Here is a 26,457-nt window from a genome sequence, read left to right as displayed (position 1 = left end):
AGCATGAGCCTCACAAAGTCCTTGGTCAGGGTAAACATCACTTAGCAACAACCGAAAACATCGGTTTCACCAACACTGTTCCCAGGCTGGAAGTCAAAACACAGCACTGCACCAGCTACCACAAAGGAGAAACATGACTGCTACTGCCGAACCCAGGACATTATCCACCCCTTATTCCATACCATTCACGCCATGCTCAGATCCCACATTTTCAATACACCATCGCTCTCCCACATATATACATACATATACATAAAGACCAAGAGAAAAAAATCATTTTCTTAGTGCATGGACCAATCCCTATAATGCTGCCGAGTCCGTTCGATCCATGATGACAGGTTCCATCTCTTGTAACAATCTTTCAGGGCAGGAAAGGCTGTGTGCAGTATTGGATCGTTGCCTGCTGATGATGGTCGTTCCTTTACTGCAGAACTCATCTGGTTCTATCAGAATTCATTCTCTGTTGGGATGATGGTTGGAGGGAAGTCAGGGCCAGTCGCTGGTGACCTGAAGACATCTAGTTGATGGGCTATAAAAGTATTACACAGCAGGCAACAGCATACAATTGAGTTCACTGGCTGTTTTCCCCTAAAATCAAATCCCCTTGAGGTATACATCGGACTTCCCCATCTTCCCGCATTACCCACCAAGTATATCCAGGTCCCTGAGCAAAAGCAATCCCACGAGTGGGTTTGCCTTTACCTGAAGCAGGAATAACCCAGACTGTCTTCCCCAGCAAATTCTTCATATGCACCACAGGAACTTTGTCCCCCTCTTCAATATGTAAAAGTTCTGACTGGGCTGGGCCGGCCCTGTTGGCAGATCCTCTGGTGTTGACCAACCAGGTGGCCTTTGGTAAGTGTGTATCCCAATGCTTGAAAGTTCCCCCACGCATTGCTCTCAGTGTAGTTTTTAACAGCCCACTGTACCATTCGATTTTCCCAGAGGCTGGTGCATGGTAGGGGTGCACTCAATGCCATGCTCTTTGGCCCAAATGTCTATAATGTTATTCCGGAAATGAGTCCCATTGTCTGACTCAATTCTCTCTGGGGTGCCGTGTCGCCACAAAATCTGTTTCTCAAGGCCCAGGAAAGTGTTCCAGGCAGTGGCATGGGGCACAGCGTATGTTTCCAGCCACCCGGTGGTTGCTTCCACCATGATAAGCACATGGCGCTTGCCTTGGCGGGTTGTCGGCAGTGTGATATAGTCAATCTGCCAGGCTTCCCCATATTTATACTTCAACCATCGTCCTCCATACCAAAGAGGCTTTATCCGCTTGGCTTGTTTAATTGCAGCACATGTTTCACACTCATGAATAACCTGGGCAATAGTGTCCATTGTTAAGTCCACCCCTCGATCACGAGCCCATCTGTATGTTGCATCTCTACCCTGATAGCCTGAAGTGTCATGGGCCCACCGGGCCAAAAATAATTCACCTTTATGTTGCCCATCTAAGTCCATCTGAGCCACTTCAATCTTAGCCGCTTTATCCACTTGTTGGTTGTTCTGGTGTTCCTCAGTGGCCCGACTCTTGGGTACATGGGCATCTACATGACGTACCTTCACCGCCAGGTTCTGCACCCGGGCAGCAATATCTTTCCACAGTGCAGCAGCCCAGATGGGTTTACCTCTGCGTTGCCAGTTGCTCTGCTTCCATTGCTTCAACCACCCCCACAGGGCATTTGCCACCATCCATGAGTCAGTAATCGAGGTAATGTACTGGCCACTTTTCTCCTTCAGCAATGTCCAGGGCCAGCTGGATGGCTTTCACCTCGGCAAACTGACTCGATTAACCCTCTCCTTCAGCAGTTTCTGCAACTTGTCGTCCAGGACTCCATACAGCTGCCTTCCATCTCCGATGCTTTCCCACAATATGGCAAGATCCATCAGTAAACAAGGCATACTGCTTTTCACTTTCTGACAGTTTATTATATGGTGGGGCCTCTTCAGCATGCACCGCCTCCTCCTTTGGTGACATTCCAAAATCTTTGCCCTCTGGCCAGTCCATGATGACTTCTAGAATGCCTGGATGACTGGGATTTCCTATTTGAGTTCATTGTGTAATTAGTGCAGCCCATTTACTCCATGTAGCATCAGTTGCATGATGTGTAGACGAGACCCTGCCTTTGAACATCCAGCCCAGCACGGGCAACCGGGGTGCCAGGAGGAGCTGTGCTTCAGTGCCAGTCACTTCCGAAGCAGCTCGAACCCCTTCATAGGCTGCCAGTATCTCTTTCTCAGTTGGGGTATAGCTGGCCTCAGATCCTTTATATCCCCGACTCCAAAAGCCGAGAGGTTGACCTCGAGTCTCCCCTGGAGCTTTCTGCCAGAGGCTCCAGGTAGGACCGTTCTCCCCAGCTGCAGTGTACAGTACATTTTTTACATCTGGCCCGGTCCGGACTGGTCCAAGGGCTACTGCATGAACTATCTCGCGTTTAATTTGCTCAAAGGCTTGTTGCTGCTCAGGGCCCCATTTAAAATCATTCTTCTTCTAGGTCACATGATAGAGAGGGCTTACAATCGAACTGTAATTTGGGATGTGCATTCTCCAGAACCCCACAGCACCCAAGAAAGCTTGCGTTTCTTTCTTATTAGTTGGTGGAGAAATTGCTGCTATCTTGTTGATCACATCTGTGGGGATCTGTCTACGTCCATCTTGCCATTTTATTCCCAAAAATTGAATCTCCTGTGCAGATCCCTTGATCTTACTCCGTTTTATGGCAAAACCAGCTTTCAGCAGGATTTGGATTACTTTCCTTCCTTTCTCAAAGATTTTTTCCGCTGTATCGCCCCACACAATAATGTCATCAATGTATTGCAGGTGTTCTGGAGCTTGCCCCTGTTCCAGTGCAGTCTGGATCAGTCCATGGCAAATGGTAGGGCTGTGTTTCCACCCCTGGGGCAGTCGGTTCCAAGTGAAGTGGACACCCCTCCAAGTAAAAGCGAACTGTGGCCTGCACTCTGCTGCCAAAGGTATTGAGAAAAATGCATTGGCAATATCAGTCGTGACATACCATTTGGCTGCCTTTGACTCTAGTTCATACTGAAGTTCTAGCATGTCTGGTACGGCAGCACTCAATGGTGGTGTGACTTCATTCAGGCCACGATAGTCTACTGTTAGTCTCCATTCTCCATTAGACTTTCGCACTGGCCATATGGGGCTATTAAAGGGCGAGCGGGGCTGCTGATCACTCCCTGACTCTCCAGTCTACGGATCAGCTGATGGATGGGAATCAGGGAGTCTCGGTTGGTGTGATATTGCTGCCGGTGCACTGTTGTGGTCACAATTGGAGCTTGTTGTTCTTCAACTTTCAGCAACCCCACAGCAGAGGGATCTTCTGAGAGACCAGGCAAGGTGGACAGCTGCTCAATTTCCTCAGTCTCCAAAGCAGCAATACCAAAAGCCCACCGGTACCCTTTTGGGTCTTTGAAGTACCCTCTCTTGAGGTAGTCTATGCTGAGGTTGCGTGGAGCCTCTGGACCAGTCACAATAGGGTGCTTTTGCCACTCCCTCCCAGTCAGGCTGATTTCAGCCTCCAGCACAGTCAACTCTTGGGATCCTCCTGTCACTCCAGAAATATAGATGGGTTCCACCCCTTGACAGCTTGATGGCATCAGGGTACACTGTGCACCGGTATCTACTAGAGCCTTATACTTCTGTGGGACTGATGTGCCAGGCCATCTGATCCACACAGTCCAGTAAATCCGATTGTCCCCTACCTCCACCTGGCTGGAGGCAGGGCCCCTCTTATGGTCATCACAGCGTTGGACACTTAAGTCCTGGTAAAAGGGATTATTCTTCGTTAGCATACTGTGATACTGTGATACTGTGATATGATGACGGTGCATTCCGTGTAAGTTTTTGCCACATGGGTCGTGTACATTCAACTTCATCTGGATCTATAGGTGTATCCCCGTTATTTGGCTTGATGTGACAGATCATCTCTACGATGGCTGATTCCCTCAGAGACTGGATGCCTTTGTCTATAGTAGTCCACTTGGCCAAACGACTCGTAACATCGTCCTTGTACGGAAACCTTTCTTTCACAGCTGCCAAGAGCCGCCTCCAAAGGCTGAGGGACTTTTTCTCTCTTGCAATTGCTTTGTCAATTCCCCCTTCTCTAGCGAGTGATCCCAGCTGCTTGGCTTCTGTACCTTCTAGTTCGTGACCATCGGCCCCATTGTCCCAGCATCGGAGTAACCAGGTGATGATGTGCGCCCCTGGTTGACCAGTAAAATCTTTTCGCATATTCCGCAGCTCGGTTGAGGTCCGAGGTCGAGAAGTTACCTCTTCTTCTTTGTCATGTGATGATGACTCCTGATCAGATTCTGGACCGGGTGGTGAATTCATTGTTTCTTCATCTCGCTTCACCCTTCTTGCCTCCTTTTTGCTTGTTCTCTTGCGTACAGGGGCAACCGATATTGGTACGAATTGGTCCTCTGGTTTGGCTGCACTGATTATTACTGTGGTTTGAGTAGCAACTGTACTTGTTGCTGGGGGTGGTGCAGCTGCTGTGCTTGGAGCTGGGGTAACCGCGCTGTCTGTTGCAGTTGAAGTTTGAGCAGCTGCTGTACTTGCCACTGGGGTAGCTGCGCAGTTCATTGCAGCCAAAGTTTGAGTAGCGACTGTTGCTTTGCCCTCGGATCCGCCGACATTCTTTTCCTTTTGAAGGTGCTGGATAGTGTTGCTTTATGGCAATGACTTGTAATACGGGCGGGCTCCAGCAGCAGGGCGGGACGGACGTGGCCGTGGACTTGTACCTGGCCGTCCGGCTGCTCTTTAACGTCCTGGCCCTCGCCCTACTCTCCATCTTCGTGAGGCTGCGGGGAGCTGAGGGGGAGCGGCCCCGGGAGCCGGCGGCAGCCGAACCGGCCCGGGAGAGCGGCCCCGGGGACCAAGCGGCGGCGGGAGCGGGGCCGGAGGCCGCGATGAGCCGGCTGCCGGTGGAGGAGGTCGGGGCGGTCGAGGAGAGGAAGGAGGTGGCTGCCGAGCAGCGGGAGAAGGGGGCGGAGGAGCCGAGCCCCATGGAAGAGCCGAGCCCCGCGGAGGAGCCGAGCCCCGCGTAGGCGCCAAGCCCCGCGGCCGAGCCCAGCCCCGCGACGGCCAAGAGCATTCCCCGGAAGCCGCCAGCCGAGCCCCACGAGGACGCAGGAGATCACGCAGCATTTCCCGGCAAGGCAGAGGAGGAAGAGCTGGACTCCGGAAAAGAGAAGCCGGTGGTGGGAGAGCCAGCAAGCACAGCAGCTACACCAGCCCCAGTGACAAGTACAGCAGCATCAACTGAGAGTTCTGAAGGTTTTGAATGGCCTTTGGGTATCCTTGGGACCTGCCTGCTGACTGTGATGGGGATCAGCATGTTGGCACACACACAGACTGTGTTTTACCCACCACCATTTTGTCTGATCTCAAAAGTTAAGCAGAGTCAGGTTTGGGTCTTGTCTGGGGTTAGACGACGATGCAGGGGGACCAAGAGATTTTCCCCAAGGCTGGTCAGTCATGAAGTGGCAGGGTGTGTGGGACAGTATGGGCAAGTATCTAGTCCACTGGGCCCCTCCAGTGCTTTGGAAGCCTCAGAGATGGAAGGCAGCTGTATGGAGTCCCCAGCAACAAGCTGCAGAAACTGCCTAAGGGGACAGTGAATTATTTTGAGCCTGGTGGGCCCGTGGCACTTCAGGCCATCAGAGCAGAGCTGCAACGTAGAGATGGACGCATGATCGAGGGGTGGACATAGCAATGGACACTATTGCCCAGGTTGTTCACGAGTGTGAACATTGCACACAGTCTCTCCTGCTCTGGAAGACTGTTACAAGAGATGGAGCCTGCCATCATGGACCAGATGGACTCATCCGCTTTATAGCTACTGGTCCATGCACTAAGATAAGAGTATATTGAAAATGTGGGATCTGAGCATGACGTGAATGGTATGGAATAAGGGGTGGATAATGTCCTGGGTTCAGCAGTAGCAGTCATTTTTCTCCTTCTTGGTAGCTGGTGCAGTGCAGTGTTTTGACTTTCGGCCTGGGAACAGAGCCGATAGCAATGTTTTGGTTTGGCCAAGGACTTTGAGAGCCTCATGGTCTGCCAGGGAGGAGGGGAAGCCAGGAGGAAGCAGAGACAGGACACCTGACCCAAACCTGAGCACCTGAGAAGGAGAAAAAAGATGTGTAATTGCTAAGCACCTCTATCATATACCTCCCAAAGTATAAAGGTGGTGACCACACTGGGAACATAAGCCAGATCAGTTTCATGATCAATGATTCTATTGTATTACAAGTCATTACCATAAAGTACAATGGGACAAAAACCTTAGCCCAAGCCCCACACTTGAAAAACACTAATATAGCAAATACTGGATGGACGTAAAATACGATATACTGAAACTGTGAGATCAAGAGGAACAACCTTGAGAGCCAATAAATCAGCATTGTGACGAGTGACTATTAATCCGGTCAGATCTGTCATTAACTCAACCCCTCGAGCCCCACGTTGGGCGCCAAAAAGAACTGTCGTGGTTTAAACCCAGTCAGGCAACTTGTTCACTCACTCCCAGTGAGTGGTGCTGGGCTGACAACAATCGAGGGCCCCCCCCCCCCACCGGGGCTCTCCCTTTCCCCGCTCCTGGTCCTACTTAGAGGAATCCCGTGGGATAGGGCTCTAGAAGAGAAGGGAGTCCGAGAGAGATGGTTGATATTCAAACACCACTTCCTCCAAGCTCAAGACCAGTGTATACCCATCATGAAGAAATCAAGCAAAGGGGGCAGGAGACCTGCATGGATGAGCAGAGAGCTCCTTGTTAATTTCAAATAGAAGAAAGAAATTTATGAGAAGTGGAAAAAGGGACAGGCCACGTGAGAGGACTATAGGAAGGTCATCGGGGTATGCAGGGATATGACAAGGAAGGCCAAGGACCACTTAGAATTGAGCATGGCAAAGGACATCACGGACAACAAGAAGGGCTTCTACAAGTATATCAGCAGCAAAAGGAAGATGAGGGAAAATGTGGGGCCGCTGCTAAATCAAGATGGGTGTCCTAGTAACAGAAGACACAGAAAAGGCAGCCTTACTGAATGCCGCCTTTGCTTCAGTCTTTACTGCTGAGGATGGCTCTCAGGAGTCCCAGAAATCAGAGGTAAGAAAAAAGGCTATAGAAAGGAAGACTTCGCCCTAGTCATAGAGGGTTGGGTTAGAGATCAGCTAGACAGAATTAAGACTTATAAATCCATGGTCCCTGATGGGATGCACTCAAGGGTGCTGAGGGAGCCTGCAGATATTGTTCGTCTGCCGCTCTCCATCATCTTTGAGAAATCATGGAGAATGAGAGAGGTGCCTGATGACTGGAGGAAGGCAAATGTTACTCCCATTTTCAAAAACAGCAAGAAGGAGAACCTGGGAAACTACTGCTACTCAGCCTCACCTCCATCCCTAGAAAGGTGATGGGACAGGTCATTCTGGAGGTCATTACCACACATGTAGAAGAGAAGGTCATCAGGAGTTGTCAGCATGGATTCACCAAGGGTAAATCTTGCTTGACCAATCTGATAGCCTTTTATGATGACGTTGTAGGATGGGTCAAAGAGGAGAGAGCAATGGATGTTATCTTCCTTGACTTTAGCAAGGCTTTTGGCACTGTCTTCCATAACCTCCTCGTAGGTAAGCTTAGGAAATGTGGGTTAGATGAACGGACAGTGAAGTGGATCAAAAACTGCCTGAATGGCAGAGTTCACACATCAGCAGAGTAGCATCCAGTTGGAGGCCTGTAGTCTTCCCCAGGGATCAATACTGGGTTCAGTCTTATTCAACTTGTATATCAAAGATAACAAGGATGAAGGGCTGGAGTCTACCCTGAGCAAGTTTGCTGATGACACAAAGCTGTGGGGAGTGCTTGACAGACCTGAAGGCTGTGCTGCCATTCAGGGAGACCTTGATAGGCTGCAGAACTGGGAGGAGAAAAACCTAATGAGGTTCAACAGGGGGAAGCATATGGGCATCTGGGGAGAAAGAACCCCAATTACCAGTACAGGTTGGGGGCTGGCCTACTAGAGAGCAGTTCAGCTGAGAAGGATCTGGAAGTATTGGTAGATGATAAGTTGACTGAGCCTGCAGTGTGTCCTTGTGGCCAGGAAAACCAATGGTATCCTGAAGTGCCTTGAAAGGAGTGTGGCCAGCAAGTTGAGGGAGTTGATCATTCCCCTCTACTCAACCCTTGTGAGGCCACATCTGGAGTACTGTGTTCAGTTCTGGGCTCTTCAGTACAAGAAAGACAAGGAGCTACTGGAGAGGGTCCATCGGAGGGCCACAAGGCTATTCAGGGGTCTGGAGCATCTTTCTTAGGAGGAGAGATTGCGGGAGCTAGGTCTGTTTTAGTCAAGAGAAGACTAAGAGGGGGTCTCATATCTCAAAGGAGGGTGTCAGGAGGATAGTGCCCAGTGAGAGGATGAGGAGCAATGGCCATAAACTACAGCACAGAAAGTTTCACTTCAACATGAGGAAGAACTTCTTTACACTGAGGGTGGCAGAGCACTGGAACAGGCTGCCCCGGGGCCTTGTGGATTCTCCCTCTCTTTAGACATTCAAAATTCTTTTGGATGTGTTCCCGTGTAACCTGCTCTAGGTGGCCTTGCTGTGGCAAGTGGGTTGGACTAGATGATTTCCAGAGGTTTCTCCCAACCCTAATGATTCTGTGAAAGGTATTCGTTGCAGTTTAAAACCAGTCAGGCAGCTCGTTCACTCACTCCCCCCCTTCTTGGCCTCCCCCTACTTCCAGAGGGACGGAGAGGAGAATTGAACAGAATTCAACTCCCATGGGTTGAGATAAGAGCAGTTTAGTAACTAAGGTACAACACAAATCACTACTGCTACCACCAATAATAATAATGATAAAGGAAATAACAAGGGAAGAGAATACAACACCATCGCGCCAGCCGACTGATAACTCACCCCCCCAGCCCAACCAAGCACTGTCTGATACCTCGTCCAACCCCACAGTCCTCCTAGACCTTCCGGGTAACTCTCAGTTACATCCCGGGCATGACGTGCTGTGGTATGGAATACTTCTTTGGTCAGTTTGGGTCAGGTGTCCTGTCTCTGCTTCCTCCTGGCTTCCCCTCCTCCCTGGCAGACCATGAGGCTCAGAAAGTCCTTGGTCAGACTAAAACATCAGCGTTATCAGCTCTGTTCCCAGGCCAAAAGTCAAAACACAGCGCTGCACCAGCTACTAAGAAGGAGAAAAATGACTACTACTGCTGAATCCAGGGCATTATCCACCCCTTATTCCATACCATTCACGTCATGCTCAGATCCCACATTTTCAAGATACCGTTCGATCTTCCATATATATACATCCACATACACACACAGAAAGAGAGAAAGAGGTCATTTCTTAGTGCATGGACCAGTCCCTATAAAGCTGCTGAGTCCATCTGGTCCATGATGTCAGGCTCCATCTCTTGTAACAGTCTTCCAGAGCAGGAGAGGCTGTGTGCAGTGTTCACACTCGTGACTAACCTGGGCAATAGTGTCCATTCCTAAGTCCACCCCTCGATCATGAGTCCATCTCTATGATGTTTCATCTCTGCTCTGTTGGCCTGAAGTGCCATGGGCCCACCAGGCTCAAAATAATTCACCATCCCCTCCAGCAGTTTCAGCAGCTTGTTGCTGGGGACACCATACAGCTGCCTTCCATCTCTGAGGCTTCCAAAGCACTGGAGGGGCCCAGTGGACTAGATACTTGCCCATACTGTCCCGCACACCCTGCCACTTCATGACTGTCCAGCCTTGGGGAAACTCTCCTGGTCCTCCTATATCCTCGTCTAACCCCAGCCAAGACCCAAACCAGACTCTGCTTAACTTTTGAGATCAGACAAAATGGTCGTGGGTGGAACACACTCTGTGTATGTGGCAACATGCTGATCCCCATCACAATCATCGGCCAGGTCCCAAGGGTACCCAAAGGCCATTCAAAACCTTGAAAACTCTCAAATGATGCTGCCGTACTTGTCACGGGGCCTGGTGTAGCTGCTGTGCTTCCTGGCTCTTCCACCACCAGCTTCTCTTTTTCTGAGTCCAGAACTTCCTCCTCTGCCTTGCTGGGAAATGCTGCCTTGTCTCCTGCATCCTCGTGGGGCTCAGCGGACGGCTTCTGGGGAATGCTCTCGGCCGTCGCGGGGCTGGGCTCGGCCGCGGGGCTTGGCTCCTCTGTGGGGCTCGGTACCTCCGCCGCCTCCTCTCGCTTCTCGGCAGTCGCCTCCTTCTGCTCCTCGACTGCCTCGACCTCCTCCACCCGCAGCCTCTCCCTGCCAGCCTCCGGCCCCGCTCCCGCTTGGTCCCCGGGGCCGCTCTCCCGGGCCCCTTCAGCAGCTGCTGGGTGTTGGGGCCGCTCCCCTTCCGCTCCCCACATCCTCACGAAGACGGAGGCAAGGATGAGGGCCAGGATGGTAAAGAGCAGCGGGACGGCCAGGTACAAGTCCACAGCCACGTCCGTCCCGCCCTGCTGCTGGAGCCCACCCGTATTACAAGTCATTGCCATAAAGTACAGTGAGACAAGAACCTTCACCCCAGCCCCACACTTGATAAACACTAACACAGCAAATACCAGCTCTAAGTAAGTTACAAAATTCTGAAACTGAGATCAAGAGAAACAACTCTGAGAGCCATTAAATCAGCATTGTGATGAGTGACTTTTAATCTGGTCAGATCTGTCATTATCTCAACCAATCGTGCCCCACGTTGGGCGCCAAAAAGAACTGTTGTGGTTTAAAACCAGTCAGGCAGCTCGTTCACTCACTCCCCCGCTTATTGCCTTCCCCCTACTCCCAGAGGGACGGAGAGGAGAATCGAACAGAATTCAACTCCCACAGGTTGAGATAAGAACAGTTTAGTAACTAAGGTATAACACAAATCAATACTGCTACCACCAATAATAACAATGATAAAGGAAATAACAAGGGAAGAGATTACAACACCAGAGATCGGCACCAGCCGACCGATAACTCGCCCCCCCAGCCCGACCAAGCACTGACCGATTCCCTGTCTAGCCCCGCAGTCCTCCTAGACCTTCCGGGTAACTCTCAGTTACATCCCGGGCATGACGTGCTGTGGTATGGAATACTTCTTTGGTCAGTTTGGGTCAGGTGTCCTGTCTCTGCTTCCTCCTGGCTTCCCCTCCTCCCTGGCAGAGCATGAGGCTCAGAAAGTCCTTGGTCAGACTAAAACATCAGTGTAATCAGCGCTGTTCCCATTCCGAAAAGAAGTCAAAACACAGCGCTGCACCAGCTACTAAGAAGGAGAAAAATGACTGCTACTGCTGAACCCATGACAGTATTGCCAAGCAAGTGCCTATAATTTAAAATATGCTAACTGGTTTATCTGCATTTCCTATTAGCATGTCATGGTTTAAACCCAGTCAGGCAACCCGTTCACTCACTCACAGTGAGTGGTGCCGAGCTGACAACAATCGAGGTCCGTGTACCCCCCCACCGGGGTTCTCCCTTTCCCCACTCCCGGAGGAACGGGGAGGAGGATCGAAAAAGTGCAACTCCCACGGGTTGAGACAAGAACAGTCCAGCAACCAATGTACACAAATCAGCACCGCTACTATCAACTACAACCATGATAAGGGAAAATAACAAGGGAAGAGAATACGATACCACCGACCAAAAAAACGAGTTCCACCCGGAAGACCGTGTCCTTCCGGGTAACTCCCAGTCACCCCCCACCCCGGGCATGGTGTGCTGTGATATGGAATACCTCCCTGGCTAGCCTGGGTCAGGCGCCCCGTCTCTGCTTCCTCCCGGCTTCCCCTCCTTCCTGGCAGAGCATGAGCCTCAGAAAGTCCTTGGTCAGGGTAAACATCACTTAGCAACAACTGACAGAACACTGGAACAGGCTGCCCAGGGAGGTTGTGGAGTCTCCTTCCCTGGAGACATTCAAAACCCGCCTGGACACATTCCTGTGTAACATTATCTAGGTGTTCCTGCTCCGGCAGGGGGATTGGACTAGATGATCTTTCGAGGTCCCTTCCAATTTCTAGCATACTGTGATACTGTGATACTGTGAAAACATCGACTTCACCAACACTGTTCTCAGGCTGGAAGTCAAAACACAGCACTGCACCAGCTACCACAAAGGAAAAAAAAAACATGGCTGCTACTGCTGAACCCAGGACATTATCCACCCCTTATTCCATACCATTCACGTCGTGCGCAGATCCCACATTTTCAATACACCATCGCTCTCCCACATATATACATCCATATGCATACAGGCCAAGAGGAAAAGATCATTGTCTTAGTGCATGGAGCAATCCCTATAATGCTGCCGAGTCCATTCGGTCCATGATGTTCAAAGTTCATTCTCTGTTGGGATGATGGCTGGAGGGAAGTCAGGGCCAGTCGCTGGTGACCTGGAGACATCTAGTTGATGGGCTATAAAAGCATTACACAGCAGGCAACAGCATACAATTGAGTTCACTGGCTGTTTTCCCCTAAAATCAAATCCCCTTGAGGTATACATCGGACTTCCCCATCTTCCCGCATTACCCACCAAGTATATCCAGGTCCCTGAGCAAAAGCAATCCCACGAGTGGGTTTGCCTTTACCTGAAGCAGGAATTACCCAGACTGTCTTCCCCAGCAAATTCTTCATATGCACCACGGGAACTTTGTCCCCCTCTACAATATGTAAAAGTTCTGACAGGGCTGGGCCGGCCCTGTTGGCAGATCCTCTGGTGTTGACCAACCAGGTGGCCTTTGGTAAGTCTGTATCCCAATGCTTGAAAGTTCCCCCACCCATTGCTCTCAGTGTAGTTTTTAACAGCCCATTGTACCGTTCGATTTTCCCAGAGGCTGGTGCATGGTAGGGGATGTGATATACCCACTCAACGCCATGCTCTTTGGCCCAAATATCTATAAGGTTATTCTGGAAATGAGTCCCATTGTCTGACTCAATTCTCTCTGGGGTGCCGTGTCGCCACAAAAATCTGTTTCTCAAGGCCCAGGATAGTGTTCCGGGCAGTGGCGTGGGGCACAGCATGTGTTTCCGGCCACCCGGTGGTTGCTTCCACCATGGTAAGGACATGGCGCTTGCCTTGGCGGGTTGGTGGCAGTGTGATATAGTCCATCTGCCAGGCCTCCCCATATTTATACTTCAACCATCGTCCTCCATACCAAAGAGGCTTTAACCGCTTGGCTTGTTTAATTGCAGCACATGTTTCACACTCATGAATAACCTGGGCAATAGTGTCCATTGTTAAGTCCACCCCTCGATCACGGGCCCATCTATATGTTGCATCTCTGCCCTGATGGCCTGAAGTGTCATGGGCCCACCGGGCCAAAAATAATTCACCTTTATGTTGCCAATCTAAGTCCATCTGAGCCACTTCAATCTTAGCCGCTTTATCCACTTGTTGGTTGTTCTGGTGTTCCTCAGTGGCCCGACTCTTGGGTACATGGGCATCTACATGACGTACCTTCACCACCAGGTTCTGCACACGGGCAGCAATATCTTTCCACAGTGCAGCAGCCCAGATGGGTTTACCTCTGTGTTGCCAGTTGCTCTGCTTCCATTGCTTCAACCACCCCCACAGGGCATTTGCCACCATCCATTAGTCAGTATAGAGATAAAGTACTGGCCCCTTTTCTCGTTCAGCTATGTCCAGGGCCAGCTGGATGGCTTTCACCTCGGCAAACTGACTTGATTCACCCTGTCCTTCAGCAGTTTCTGCAACTTGTCGTCCAGGACTCCATACAGCTGCCTTCCATCTCCGATACTTTCCCACAATATGGCAAGATCCATCAGTAAACAAGGCATACTGCTTTTCACTTTCTGACAGTTTATTATATGGTGGGGCCTCTTCAGCACGCACTGCCTCCTCCTTTGGTGACATTCCGAAATCTTTGCCCCCTGGCCAGCCCATGATGACTTCTAGAATGCCTGGACGACTGAGATTTCCTATTTGAGTTCATTGTGTAATTAGTGCAGCCCATTTACTCCATGTAGCATCAGTTGCATGATGCGTAGAGGAGACCCTGCTTTTGAACATCCAGCCCAGCACGGGCAACTGGGGTGCCAGGAGGAGCTGTGCTTCAGTGCCAATCACTTCCGAAGCAGCTCGAACCCCTTCATACGCTGCCAGTATCTCTTTCTCAGTTGGGGTATAGCTGGCCTCAGATCCTTTATATCCCCGACTCCAAAAGCCGAGAGGTTGACCTCGAGTCTCCCCTGGAGCTTTCTGCCAGAGGCTCCAGGTAGGACCGTTCTCCCCAGCTGCAGTGTACAGTACATTTTTTACATCTGGCCCGGTCCGGACTGGTCCAAGGGCTACTGCATGAACTATCTCGCGTTTAATTTACTCAAAGGCTTGTTGCTGCTCAGGGCCCCATTTAAAATCATTCTTCTTCTAGGTCACATGATAGAGAGGGCTTACAATCGAACTGTAATTTGGGATGTGCATTCTCCAGAACCCCACAGCACCCAAGAAAGGTTGTGTTTCTTTCTTATTAGTTGGTGGAGACATTGCTGTTATCTTGTTGATCACATCTGTGGGGATCTGTCTACGTCCATCCTGCCGTTTTATTCCCAAGAATTGAATCTCCTGTGCAGGTCCCTTGACCTTACTCCGTTTTATGGCAAAACCAGCTTTCAGCAGGATTTGGATTATTTTCCTCCCTTTCTCAAAGACTTTTTCCGCTGTATCGCCCTACACAATAATGTCATCAATGTATTGCAGGTGTTCTGGAGCTTGCCCCTGTTCCAGTGCAGTCTGGATCAGTCCGTGGCAAATGGTAGGGCTGTGTTTCCACCCCTGGGGCAGTCGGTTCCAAGTGAAGTGGACACAGCCCTCCAAGTAAAACCAAACTGTGGCCTGCACTCTGCTGCCAAAGGAATTAATAAAATGCATTGGCAATATCAATCGTGGCATACCACTTGGCTGCCTTTGACTCTAGTTCATACTGAAGTTCTAGCATGTCTGGTACGGCAGCACTCAATGGTGGTGTGACTTCATTCAGGCCACGATAGTCTACTGTTAGTCTCCATTCTCCATTCTCCATTAGACTTTCGCACTGGCCATATGGGGCTATTAAAGGGTGAGCGGGTCCTGCTGATCACCCCCTGACTCTCCAGTCTACGGATCAGCTGATGGATGGGAATCAGGGAGTCTCGGTTGGTGCGATATTGCTGCCGGTGCACTGTTGTGGTCGCAATTGGCACTTGTGGTTCTTCAACTTTCAGCAACCCCACAGCAGAGGGATCTTCTGAGAGACCAGGCAAGGTGGACAGCTGCTCAATTTCCTCAGTCTCCAAAGCAGCAATACCAAAAGCCCACCGGTACCCTTTTGGGTCTTTGAAATACCCTCTCTTGAGGTAGTCTATGCCGAGGATGCGTGGAGCCTCTGGACCAGTCACAATAGGGTGCTTTTGCCACTCCCTCCCAGTCAGGCTGATTTCAGCCTCCAGCACAGTCAACTCTTGGGATCCTCCTGTCACTCCAGAAATATAGATGGGTTCCACCCCTTGACAGCTTGATGGCATCAGGGTACACTGTGCACAGGTGTCTACTAGAGCCTTATACTTCTGTGGGACCGACGTGCCAGGCCATCTGATCCACACAGTCCAGTAAATCCGATTTTCCCCTACCTCCACCTGGCTGGAGGCAGAGCCCCTCTAATGGTCGTCACAGCGTTGGACACTTAAGTCGTGCTGAAAGGGATTATTCTTCGTTATCACAGGAGCTGGAGTAAAATCAGCTCTTCCACTCCATCTGGGAAACTGCTCACCAGAGACTGAAGCCGTAGCTCTCATGGGACGATCAGTCTTGGCCCTTGCTCCCCTCTTCAGTTCACTCACCCGTTCCTCCAAAGCTGAAGTAGGTTTTCCATCCCACTTTGTCATGTCTTCTCCGTGATCCAGCAGGTAAAACCATAGGGTACCCCATGGCGTATACCTCCTGTATCTCCTCTCTTGAACGATAGGACGCCTTTTGTTAATAGCTGAGACGTGTGTTGGTACACGTGAGGAGCTGGATAAATCAGATAGATCGTCCCTCAATTTTTCGAGGTCCTGGGACAGTTTTTTCACAGCTGAGATGATGGAAGGGGTGAGGTTGTCTTCGAACTCTCGGAGTTTATAAACCATTTCATCCACTGTTAGTGGTACTATGTCATTCCAGGTTACTGTTGCCAATGAATGGGCATACGATGACGGTGCATTCCGTGTAAGTTTTCGCCACATGGGTCGTGTACATTCAACTTCATCTGGATCTATAGGTGTATCCCCGTTATTTGGCTTGATGTGATAGAGCATCTCTACGATGGCCGATTCCCTCAGAGACTGGATGCCTTTGTCTATAGTAGTCCACTTGGCCGAACGACTCATAACATCGTCCTTGTACGGAAACCTTTCTTTCACAGCTGCCAAGAGCCTCCTCCAAAGGCTGAGGGATGTTTTCTCTCTTGCAATTGCTTTGTCAATTGCCCCTTCTCTAGCAAGTGATCCCAGCTGCTTGGCTTCTGTACCTTCTAGTTCGTGACCATCGGCCCCATTGTCCCAGCATCGGAGTAACCAGGTGATGATGTGCTCCCCTGGTTGACGGATAAAATCTTTTCGCATATTCCGCAGCTCGCTTGAGGTCCGAAGTCGAGAAGTTACTTCTTCTTCTTCTTCGTCATGTGATGATGACTCCTGATCAGATTCTGGATCGGGTGGTGAATTCATTGTTTCTTCATCTCGCTTCACCCTTTTTGCCTCCTTTTTGCTTGTTCTCTTGCGTACAGGGGCAACTGATATTGGTACGATGTGGTCCTCTGGTTTGGCTGCAGTGATTATCACTGTGGTTTGAGTAGCGACTGTACTTGTTGCTGGGGGTGGTGTAGCTGCTGTGCTTGGAGCTGGGGTAACCGCGCTGTCTATTGCAGTTGAAGTTTGAGCAGCTGCTGTACTTGCCACTGGGGTAGCTGCTCTGTTTATTGAGGCCAAAGTTTGAGTAGCGACTGTACTTGTCGCTGGGGTAGGTGCAGCTGCTGTGCTTGGAGCTGGGGTAACCGCGCTGTCTGTTGCAGTTGAAGTTTGAGCAGCTGCTGTACTTGCCGCTGGGGTAGCTGCGCAGTTCATTGCAGCCAAAGTTTGAGTAGCGACTGTTGCTTTGCCCTCAGATCCGCCGACATTCTTTTCCTTTTGAAGGTGCTGGATAGTGTTGAACAAGGCCCTGTAAGCATAGGCCAAGCCCCAGCACGTTGCCATGATTTGTCCATCTCTGGTATGGCCAGAATGACCACACACCTCACATAAGTGTTTTACTAATTTTTCTGGATTTTGCAATTGTTTGGTAGTGAAATTCCAAAGTACTGGAGGGGCCCACTGACCTAGATACTTGCCCATACTATCCCACACACCCTGCCACTCATGGCTGTCCAGCCTCAGGGAAAATTTCTCGGTCATCCTACATCGTCGTTTGACCCCAGACAAGACCCAAACCTGACTCTGCTTAACTCTTGAAATCAGTAGTGGGCAAAACACACTCTGTATGCGTGTTAGCATGGTGATTCCCATCACCATCAGCAAACAAGTCTCAACAGCATTAAAATGCCATTCAAAAAATTCAAAACTCTCAAATGTAAATGGTCTGGGGGGACGACTGGGAGGGTAAAAGGATGTCTCCTTCACAGGTTGAGCACCTGAGAAGGAGAAAAAAGATGTGTAATTGCTAAGCACCTCCATCATATACCTCCCAAAGTATAAAGGTGGTGACCACACTGGGAACATAAGCCAGATCAGTTTCATGATCAATGATTCTATTGTATTACAAGTCATTACCATAAAGTACAATGGGACAAAAACCTTAGCCCAAGCCCCACACTTGAAAAACACTAATACAGCAAATACCGGATGGACGTAAGATACGATATACTGAAACTGTGAGTTCAAGAGGAACAACCTTGAGAGCCAATAAATCATCATTGTGACGAGTGACTATCAATCCAGTCAGATCTGTTCTTATCTCAACCCCTCGTGCCCCACGTTGGGCGCCAAAAAGAACTGTCGTGGTTTAAACCCAGTCAGGTAACTTGTTCACTCACTCCCAGTGAGTGGTCCCGAGCTGACAACAATCGAGGTCCGTGTCCCCCCCCCCACCGGGCTTCTCCCCTTCCCCACTCCCGGAGGAACGGGGAGGAGGATCGAAAAACTACAACTCCCACGGGCCGAGACAAGAACAGTCCAGCAACCAATGTACACAAATCACCACCGCCACCACCAACTACAACAACGACAAGGGAAAATAACAAGGGAAGAGAACACGACACCACCCGCCAAGAAAACGAGTCCCACCCGGAAGCCCGTGTCCTTCCGGGTAACTCCCAGTCACCCCCCACCCCGGCCATTACGTGCTGTGGTATGGAATACCTCCCTGGCTAGCCCGGGTCAGGCGCCCCGTCTCTGCTTCCTCCCGGCTTCCCCTCCTCCCTGGCAGAGCATGAGCCTCACAAAGTCCTTGGTCAGGGTAAACATCACTTAGCAACAACTGAAAACATCGACTTCACCAACACTGTTCTCAGGCTGGAAGTCAAAACACAGCACTGCACCAGCTACCACAAAGGAAATAAAACATGACTGCTACTGCTGAACCCAGGACATAGCATGTTTGAATTTCTGTGAAAATTCAAGAATGCACATATGAAATATATCTATGGGTACATCTGTGTTGTCGTCACTGTTACTAATTTTGTCACAGCTAAAGTAAATTTATCCTATGTGTCTCAGTTTCTGTCTGTATCTGCATAGAAGTAGGCTTTATAAGCTGCTCAGAGTAAGAATGCCGATCCTGTGTTGAATGCCAAGTTTAATTGTTTCATAAAGTATCTTGTCCTGGTTTCAGCTGGGATAGAGTTCATTTTCTTCCTCATCGCTGGTACAGTGCCATGTCTTGGCTTTAGTCTGGGAATAATGCTGATAACACACTGATGTTTTAGTTGTTGCTAAGTAGCACTTACCCTGATCAAAGACTTTTCAAGTCTCTCATGCTCTGCCAGTGAGGAGGGGCACAAGAAGCCCAGAGGAAGCAGAGACAAGACACCTGACCCAAATTAGCCGAAGGGATATTCCATACTGTGGCACATCATGCTCAGTATATAAATTAGGGAATGCTATGTGGAAGGGAGTGATCACTGCTTGGGTCGGGCTGGGTATCGGTTGGCCAGTGGTGAGCAACTGTGTTGTGCATCACTTGTAGTTTCTGAGCTTTCATTTCTTTTGTGTTTTTTTTCCTACTACTGTCATTATTGTTATTATTGGTATTCTTTCTATTGTCACTGCATTTTATTTTACTTATTAAGCTGTTCTTATCTCCACCTGCAGGTTTTCAGTTCTTTACATTCTTTATACTTTCAGGAGAGATTATTTCAGGAAATGGTACTTGAAAGACCCAAAAGGGTGCCGATGGGCTTTTGGTATAGCTGCCTTGGAGATGGAGGAAATTAAGCAGCTGCCCACATTGCGTAGTCTCTCAAAGGACCCTTCTGGTTTTGGGTTGCTGAAGGTCAAAGAACACAGCAGTGCACTGGTGGCAATATCGCACCAACCGAGACTTCCTGATTTGCTTCCATAAGCTGATCTGTAGACAGGAGAGCCAAGTAGTGATCAGCAGGACCTCTTCACCCTTTAATAGCCCCATATGGCCAACGCAGAAGTCGAATGGAGACTAACAGTAGACTGTTGTGTCCTGAATGAAGTCATGCTGCCGCTGAGTGCTGCTGTACCAGACATGCTAGAATTGGAGTCAAAGGCAGCTAAGTGGTATGCCACAAGTGATATCCCCAGTTCATTTTTCTCAATCCATTTGGCCACATTTTGCTTTTACTTGGAGGGGCGTTCAGTACTCAGGGGGAAGCTCCAGAATATGTGCAATACCTTGTTGACATCATTGTGTGAGGTGATACAGCAGAAGTTTTTGAGAAAGAGAAGAAAATAATCCAAATGCTTCTGAAAGCCATTTTTCTATAAAATAAAGTAATTTCAGGGGACCTGCACAGGTTATCCAGTTTTTACTAAGAAAATGGCAAGATGGACAACGTCAGATCCCAGTAGCTGTGATCAATAACAGTAATGTCTCTACCAACTAATATGAAAGAAACACAAGCTTTCTTAGGTGCTCTGGGGTTCTGGATAATGCACATCCCAAATTACAGTCTGATTGTAAGCCCTCTCTATAACTTGACAGAAGAAGAACCATTTCAAATGGGGTCCTGAGCAATAACAAGACTTTGAAAAAATGAATCGAGAGATAGTTTGTGCAGTAGCCCTTGAAAAATTCCTGACAGTTCAAGATATGAAAAATATGCTCTACACCGCAGCTAGGGAGAATGGTCCTATCTGGAGCTTCTGGCAGAAAGCACCGAGGGAGACTCTAGGTCAACCACTCAAATTTTGGAGCTGGAGATACAGAGGATGGCCCACTACATTCCAACTGAAAAAGATATATTGGCAGAATATGAAGGGGTTTGAGAAGCTTTGGAAGTGACTGGCATGGAAGCATAGCTCCTATGAACTGGCCAGAAGGCAAAGCATTTGGAATGTTTCCAGAGGAGGGGGTGACACTTGCTGAGGAGGCCTCACTGTACAACAAACTGACAGAAAGTTAGAAGCAATGTGTCTTGTTTACTGGTGGGTCCTGCCATATTGTAGGAAAGTATCAGAGACAGAATGTGGCTGTATGGAGTCATCTATGACAAGTTGCAGAAACTGCTGAAGGAGAGGGTGAATTGAGTCAGTTTGCAGAGGTAAAAGCCATCCAGCTGGCCTTGGACTTTGCTGAATGAGAAAAATGGCCAATACCAGCTCATGGATTGTGGCAAATGCCCTGTGGGGGTGGTTGCAGCAATGGAAGCAGAGGAACTGGCAATGCAGAGGTAAACCCATCTGGGCTGTTGCACTGTGGCAAGATATCACTGCCCAGGTGCAGAAGAACCTGGTGGTGAAGTTATGCCATGTAGATGTACCCAAGAGTTGGGCCACTGAGGAACATCAGAACAACTAACATCTGGATCAGGCTGCTAAGATTGAGGTGGCTCAGATGGATTTAAATTGGCAACATAAGGGGGAAATATTTTTAGCCCTGTGGGCCCATGACACCTCAGGCCATCAAGGCAGAGATGCAACATATGGATGGGCTTGTGATTGAGGGCTGGACTTAACAATGGACAATATTGGCTAGGTTATTCATGAAAGTGAAACGTGCTTCAATTAAGCAAGCCAAGCAGCTAAAGCCTCTCTGGTATGGAGGATGATGGCTGAAGTATAAATATGGGGAGACCTGGCAGATTGACTATATCACACTGCCACCAACCCGCCAAGGCAAACGCCATGTGCTTACCATGGTGGAAGCAACCACCAGATGGCTGAAAACATATGCTGTGCCCCACGCCACTGCCCGGAACACTATCCTGGGCCTTGAGAAATAGATTTTGTGGCCACAAGGCACCCCAGAGAGAACTGAGTCAGACAGTGGGACTCATTTCCAGAATAACCTTATGGACATTTGGGCCAAAGAGCATGGTATTGAGTGGTTATATCCAATCCCCTATCTTGCACCAGCCTCTGGGAAAATCCAGTGGTACAATGGGCTGTTAAAAACTACACTGAGAGCAATGTGTAGTGGAACTTTCAAACACTGGAATACTCAGTTAGCAAAAGTCAGGGGATCTGTCAACAGTGCTGACACAGCCCAATCAAAACTTTTCCATACCTTAGGGGAGAGGGGAAAGTTCCTCTAGTGTATGCAAAGAATCTGCTGAAGAGTCTGGCTTATTCCTGCCTTGGGCAAAGGCAGACCCACTTATGGATTGCTTTTACTCAAAGACCTGGTTGCACTTGGTAGTTAATGTGGGAGGATGGCTAAGTCCGATGTGTACCTCAAGGGGATTTAGTCTAGGATGAAAATAGCCAGTGAACTGGACTGTATAGTGCTGTATAACATCGGATATTGTCACTTCCATGGTGGCTATGCACCCATCTCCACCACTCTGGATTTGAGTATCTGAACCTGACTCCCTTTTGATCACCACATTAATGAAAAATGAAATTTGACAAAACTGGAGAAATGCAGCAGTGATGGAATTGGAACACGCTTCAGCATGCAACAATCCAACACCACGCACCATCCATCTTTTCTGCCCAGAAAGACTTTTATCACAGATGGAGCCCCAAGTCGTGGACTGAATGATTACAGCGAACTTTTGTAGGGATGTTCCATAGACTAAGGGAATGTTATCTGTGTGTGTATGTATATCTTTGTCTAAAGACAGGAAATGTGATTGTGGAAAGTGTGAGACCTGGCATGACATGACTGGTATGGAGTAAGGGGTGGATGCTCTCCTGGTTTGTGCTATGGGAAGGATAATTTTCTTCCTAGTAGCTCGTGCAGTGCTTTGTTTTGGCTTTAGTCTGAGAATAATGCTGATAGTACACTGATGGTTTTTGGTTTTTATGCCAGTAACACACTGCTGCTTATTGTTTTCTTTTCCTTTCCCCCTTTAGCTTTAGATTCTCTCCCCTTGTTATTTCCATTAGTACTAGTAGTAGTATATTGTACTTTAATTATTAAACTGTTCTTATCTCAGTTTGCAGGTTTTAAATTCTTTCAGTTCTCCCCATCCCACAGAGGGAGGGGGGAAGTGCAGGGGGTGAATGAGCAGCTGCACAGTACTCAGTTGCCAGCTTCATTTAAATGACAACAATCTACTTAAAATATATTTAATATTCTCGTACTTAATCCTTACACTGAGTTTGTATCACTTTCAATATCCTAAAAAGTAAAATAAGTCTTGCCCTGTATACTTGTGTTGAAAATTGAAGCCATGATTGTAAAACCTAGTTATAGTAATTCCTTTCCCTGAGAAAATCTTTTATAATAAAGTACTGCTTTCTTAAATCTTTAATAGTTGTTACATACAATCTAATGTTTTCATATAGGAGTGAATTTTCAAATGGATTTAAATTGCTACTTTTTCTAACTGTAACCTTGTAGTACAACTAAAAGAGCTGTTAGCAAAGACTTGTTTTGCATTTGGCTTGCAACAGTACTGTCTTTGCCTATATAAATAGCACAGTAAGGGTGGGTCATGTTTTACAATTTTTATTATCATTTATTTTCCTTTGAATTAATGTATTCCTTTCTTATATTTTATAGTGCAAAGAAAGAATGAGGCCTGTCAAAGCAGCATTGAAGCAACTGGATAGACCAGAGAAAGGCCTTTCTGAAAGGGAACAGCTTGAGCATACTAGACAGTGCCTAATAAAAATTGGGGACCACATTACTGAATGTCTAAAGGAGTACACAAATCCTGAACAAATTAAACAATGGAGGAAGTAAGTTATTCTGTATTATTTTTCTTGAAAAAGGAAAATCCATAATAGCTTCTATTAAGCAGAATATTTTTTAATTATTTCTCTTGTTTCTTCTTCTCCCTTTCTTGTATTTTTCTGTTGTATTAAATAAGGACTTATAAAAAAGATAGCTCCAGCTTTTAATGGATTCAGTTTTTCATACTTGTATAGCAATGCATTTTGTCCAGTAGGTGGAGTCATCTTCTTAAAACCAAAAGCAAACAGAAAATAACTGTATTTAGAATATATTTAATGTTTTGTGGAAAAGAATGTTTATCATTAAAGTATCTGGCTTTTTCAACTTTGAAGTTTGTTTTGTTTTGAGTTTTTTATTTATTCATGCTAAAAATATGCCGTTATAAATTTGTGTGTTGCAGATTGAATGATTTTGAGGTGCAGAATCCTTTATTATTTTTAAACATATACGCTAAAATGGAAACAGACATTAACTATGTCTTTATAACAAAACATTTAGCATACCATACACAGAGATATATTATTTTAAAATAAGAGTTTTAAGTGTTCTTGTGCATTTGTAAGGTGATAACTTCAGAAAGAAACAAGGAAAATGTTGGTTTATAAACTTGTTATATTTTGTTGGTATGTTCTTAATTCAGTTAGAGTTAGTTTTATGATAATGTGCACTGAAATACAAAAACAATATTAATGTCTTAAAGACACCTTGATAAACAGATTTTTTTCATGTGGAAATCCATAGTAGAGCAGCTATAATATTAACTCATAATAATGCTACAGTACCATATATATATTATTAAATTATGTATTTCATCTTTCTAATAAGACATAGAATTTAGTAAAGGTTTTCATTTTATATTTCTTATGCAGATGTCATTGGCACACCATTGGCTGGTTGTGTCTAATTTTGCCAACCTCTAGGCCAAAGCTATAATGTTTTGTCCTGGGTTCAGCAGTAGCAGTCATTTTTTCTCCTTCTTAGTATGTGATGCAGCGCTGTGTTTTTGACTTTCGGCCTGGGAACAGCACTGATAACACTGATATTTTAGTTACTGCTCAAATGTTTAGTCTGACCAAGGACTTTGTGAGCCTCATGCTCTGCCAGGGAGGAGGGGAAGCCATTATATAAACTGGGTGAGTTACCTGGAAGGCCAGATCACTGCTCGGGTCAGGTTGGGTTTTGGTTGGTGTGTGGTGAGCAATTCTATTCTCTCCCCTTGTTATTTCCCTTGTCATTATTATTTTTATTGGCAGTAGTAGTAGTGGTTTTGTATTATGCCTTAGTTACTGGACTGTTCTTATCTAAACCCATGGGAGTTACATTCTTTCGAATCTCCTTCACATCCCTCCTTTAGCGGAGGAAGGAAGAAAAGGGGGGAGTGGCGAGCAGCCAGGTGGTTCTGAGTTACTGGCTGGGCTTTAACCATGACAGTTCTTTTTTTGGCGCCCAAGGTGGAGCATGAAAGGTTGAGATAACGATAGATCTGACCAGAGTGTTTCTAATGGTATTTGTGATAAGCATTCATTGTTTTGGATTAATAGTCACTCGTCACAATGCTGATTTATTGGCTCTCAAAGTTGTTGTTCCTGATCTCACAGTTTCAGTATGTTGTACCTTACTTACAGCCGGTATTTTCTGTGTTAGTGTTTTTCAGGTGGGGGGCTTGAGCTAAGGTTCTTGTCTCATTGTACTTCATGCTAAAGACTTTTAATACAATAGAGTCACTGATCATTAAACTGATCTGGCTTATGTTCCCAGTGTGGTCACCACCTTTATACTTTGGGAGGTATATAATAAAAGTGCTTAGCAATTACACTTTGTTTTCTCCTTCTTGGGTGGTCAAACTGTGAAGGAGAAATTCTCTTACCCTCCCCCCCACCCCCCAAGACCGTTTGCAGCATCGTTTGAGAGTTTTGGGGGTTTTGATTGGCCTTTAAATACCCTTGAGACCTGTTTTCTGATTGTGATGAGGATCACCATGTTGTCAGGCATACAGAATGTATTTTGCCCACGACCATTTCATCTGATTTCAAAAGTTAAGCAGAGACAGGTTTGGGTCTTGTCTGGGGTTAGGCGGCAATATAGGAGGACCAAGAGATTTTCCTCAAGGCTAGACAGCCATGAGTGGCAGGGTGTGTGGGATAGTATGGGCAAGTATCTAGGTCAGCGGGCCTCTCCAGTACTTCGGAATTTCACCACCGAACAAGTACAAAATCCAGAAAAATTAGTAAAACACTTAAATGAGGAGTGTGATCATTCTGGCCATACCAGAGACGGACAAATCACGGCAATGTGCTGGGGCTCGGCCTATGCTTACAGGGCCTTGTTCAACACTATCCAGCACCGTCAAAAGGAAAAAAATGTCTCTGGATCTGAGGGCAAAGCAACAGTCAGCGCAGGTACTCCAGCTCCAAGCATAGCAGCTACACCACCCCCAGCAACAAGTACAGTCGCTACTCAAGCCACAGTGATATTCACTGCAGCTAAACCAGAGGACAATTCATACCAATAGTAGTTGTCCTTGTACACAAGAGGAAAAAAAGATGAAGCAAGATGAAGAAACAATGTGCTCGCCACCCTACGGAATAGATTTTACCTGTCAACCAGGGGAGCACATCATCTCCTGGTTGCTCCGATGCTGGGACAATGGGGCCGATGGTCATGAACTAGAAGGTAGGGAAGCCAAGCAGCTGGGATCACTTGCTAGAGAAGGGGGAATTGACAAAGCAATTGCAAGAGGGAAAAAGTCCCTCAGTCTTTGGAGGCGGCTCTTGGCAACTGTGAAAGAAAGGTTTCCATACAAGGATGATGTTATGAGTTGTTCGGCCATGTGGACTACTTTAGAGAAAGGCATACAGTCTCTGAGGGAATCGGCCATTGTCTGGATGATCTATCACATCAAGCCGAATAATGGGGATATACCTATAGATACAGATGAAGTCGAATGTACATGACCTCTGTGATGAAAACTTACACGGAATGCACCGTCATCATATGCCCATTCATTGGCAACAGTAACCTGGAATGACATAGTACCACTAACAGTGGATGAAATGATTCATAAACTTCGAGAGTTCGAAGACAATCTCACCCCTTCCATCATCTCA

The 26,457-nt window shown here is 47.6% G+C and overlaps 1 protein-coding gene and 1 long non-coding RNA gene across 8 annotated transcripts in view; one reads left to right on the top strand and one right to left on the bottom strand.

Annotated features, from left to right (window-relative positions):
- LOC133262199 (uncharacterized) overlaps window positions 1-26,457 on the bottom strand; it is a 170,183-nt gene that overhangs the window by 95,147 nt on the left and 48,579 nt on the right. The gene's annotated exons all lie outside the window — the stretch shown is intronic.
- Window positions 1-26,457, top strand: part of LOC133262195 (chromodomain-helicase-DNA-binding protein 1-like) — a 110,403-nt gene that overhangs the window by 75,601 nt on the left and 8,345 nt on the right. For 6 of the 7 annotated variants that reach the window (XM_061441146.1, XM_061441149.1, XM_061441148.1 and 3 more), the window contains one exon: window positions 23,177-23,355. In XM_061441146.1, coding sequence (XP_061297130.1) covers window positions 23,177-23,355 — 179 coding nt within the window. Of the gene's footprint in view, window positions 1-19,380; window positions 20,526-23,176; window positions 23,356-26,457 lie in introns of those variants that run through there. The other variant, XM_061441150.1, reaches the window with a different exon arrangement.

This window comes from Pezoporus flaviventris, unplaced genomic scaffold, assembly GCF_033815535.1.
Source record: "Pezoporus flaviventris isolate CSIRO_AGI_PZ_B2104156 unplaced genomic scaffold, CSIRO_AGI_Pfla_v1 ptg000193l, whole genome shotgun sequence".
In the NCBI taxonomy this organism is placed as follows: domain Eukaryota; kingdom Metazoa; phylum Chordata; class Aves; order Psittaciformes; family Psittacidae; genus Pezoporus; species Pezoporus flaviventris.
Note: the sequence above shows the minus strand (reverse complement) of the source record. Positions and strands in the feature narration are given on the sequence as shown.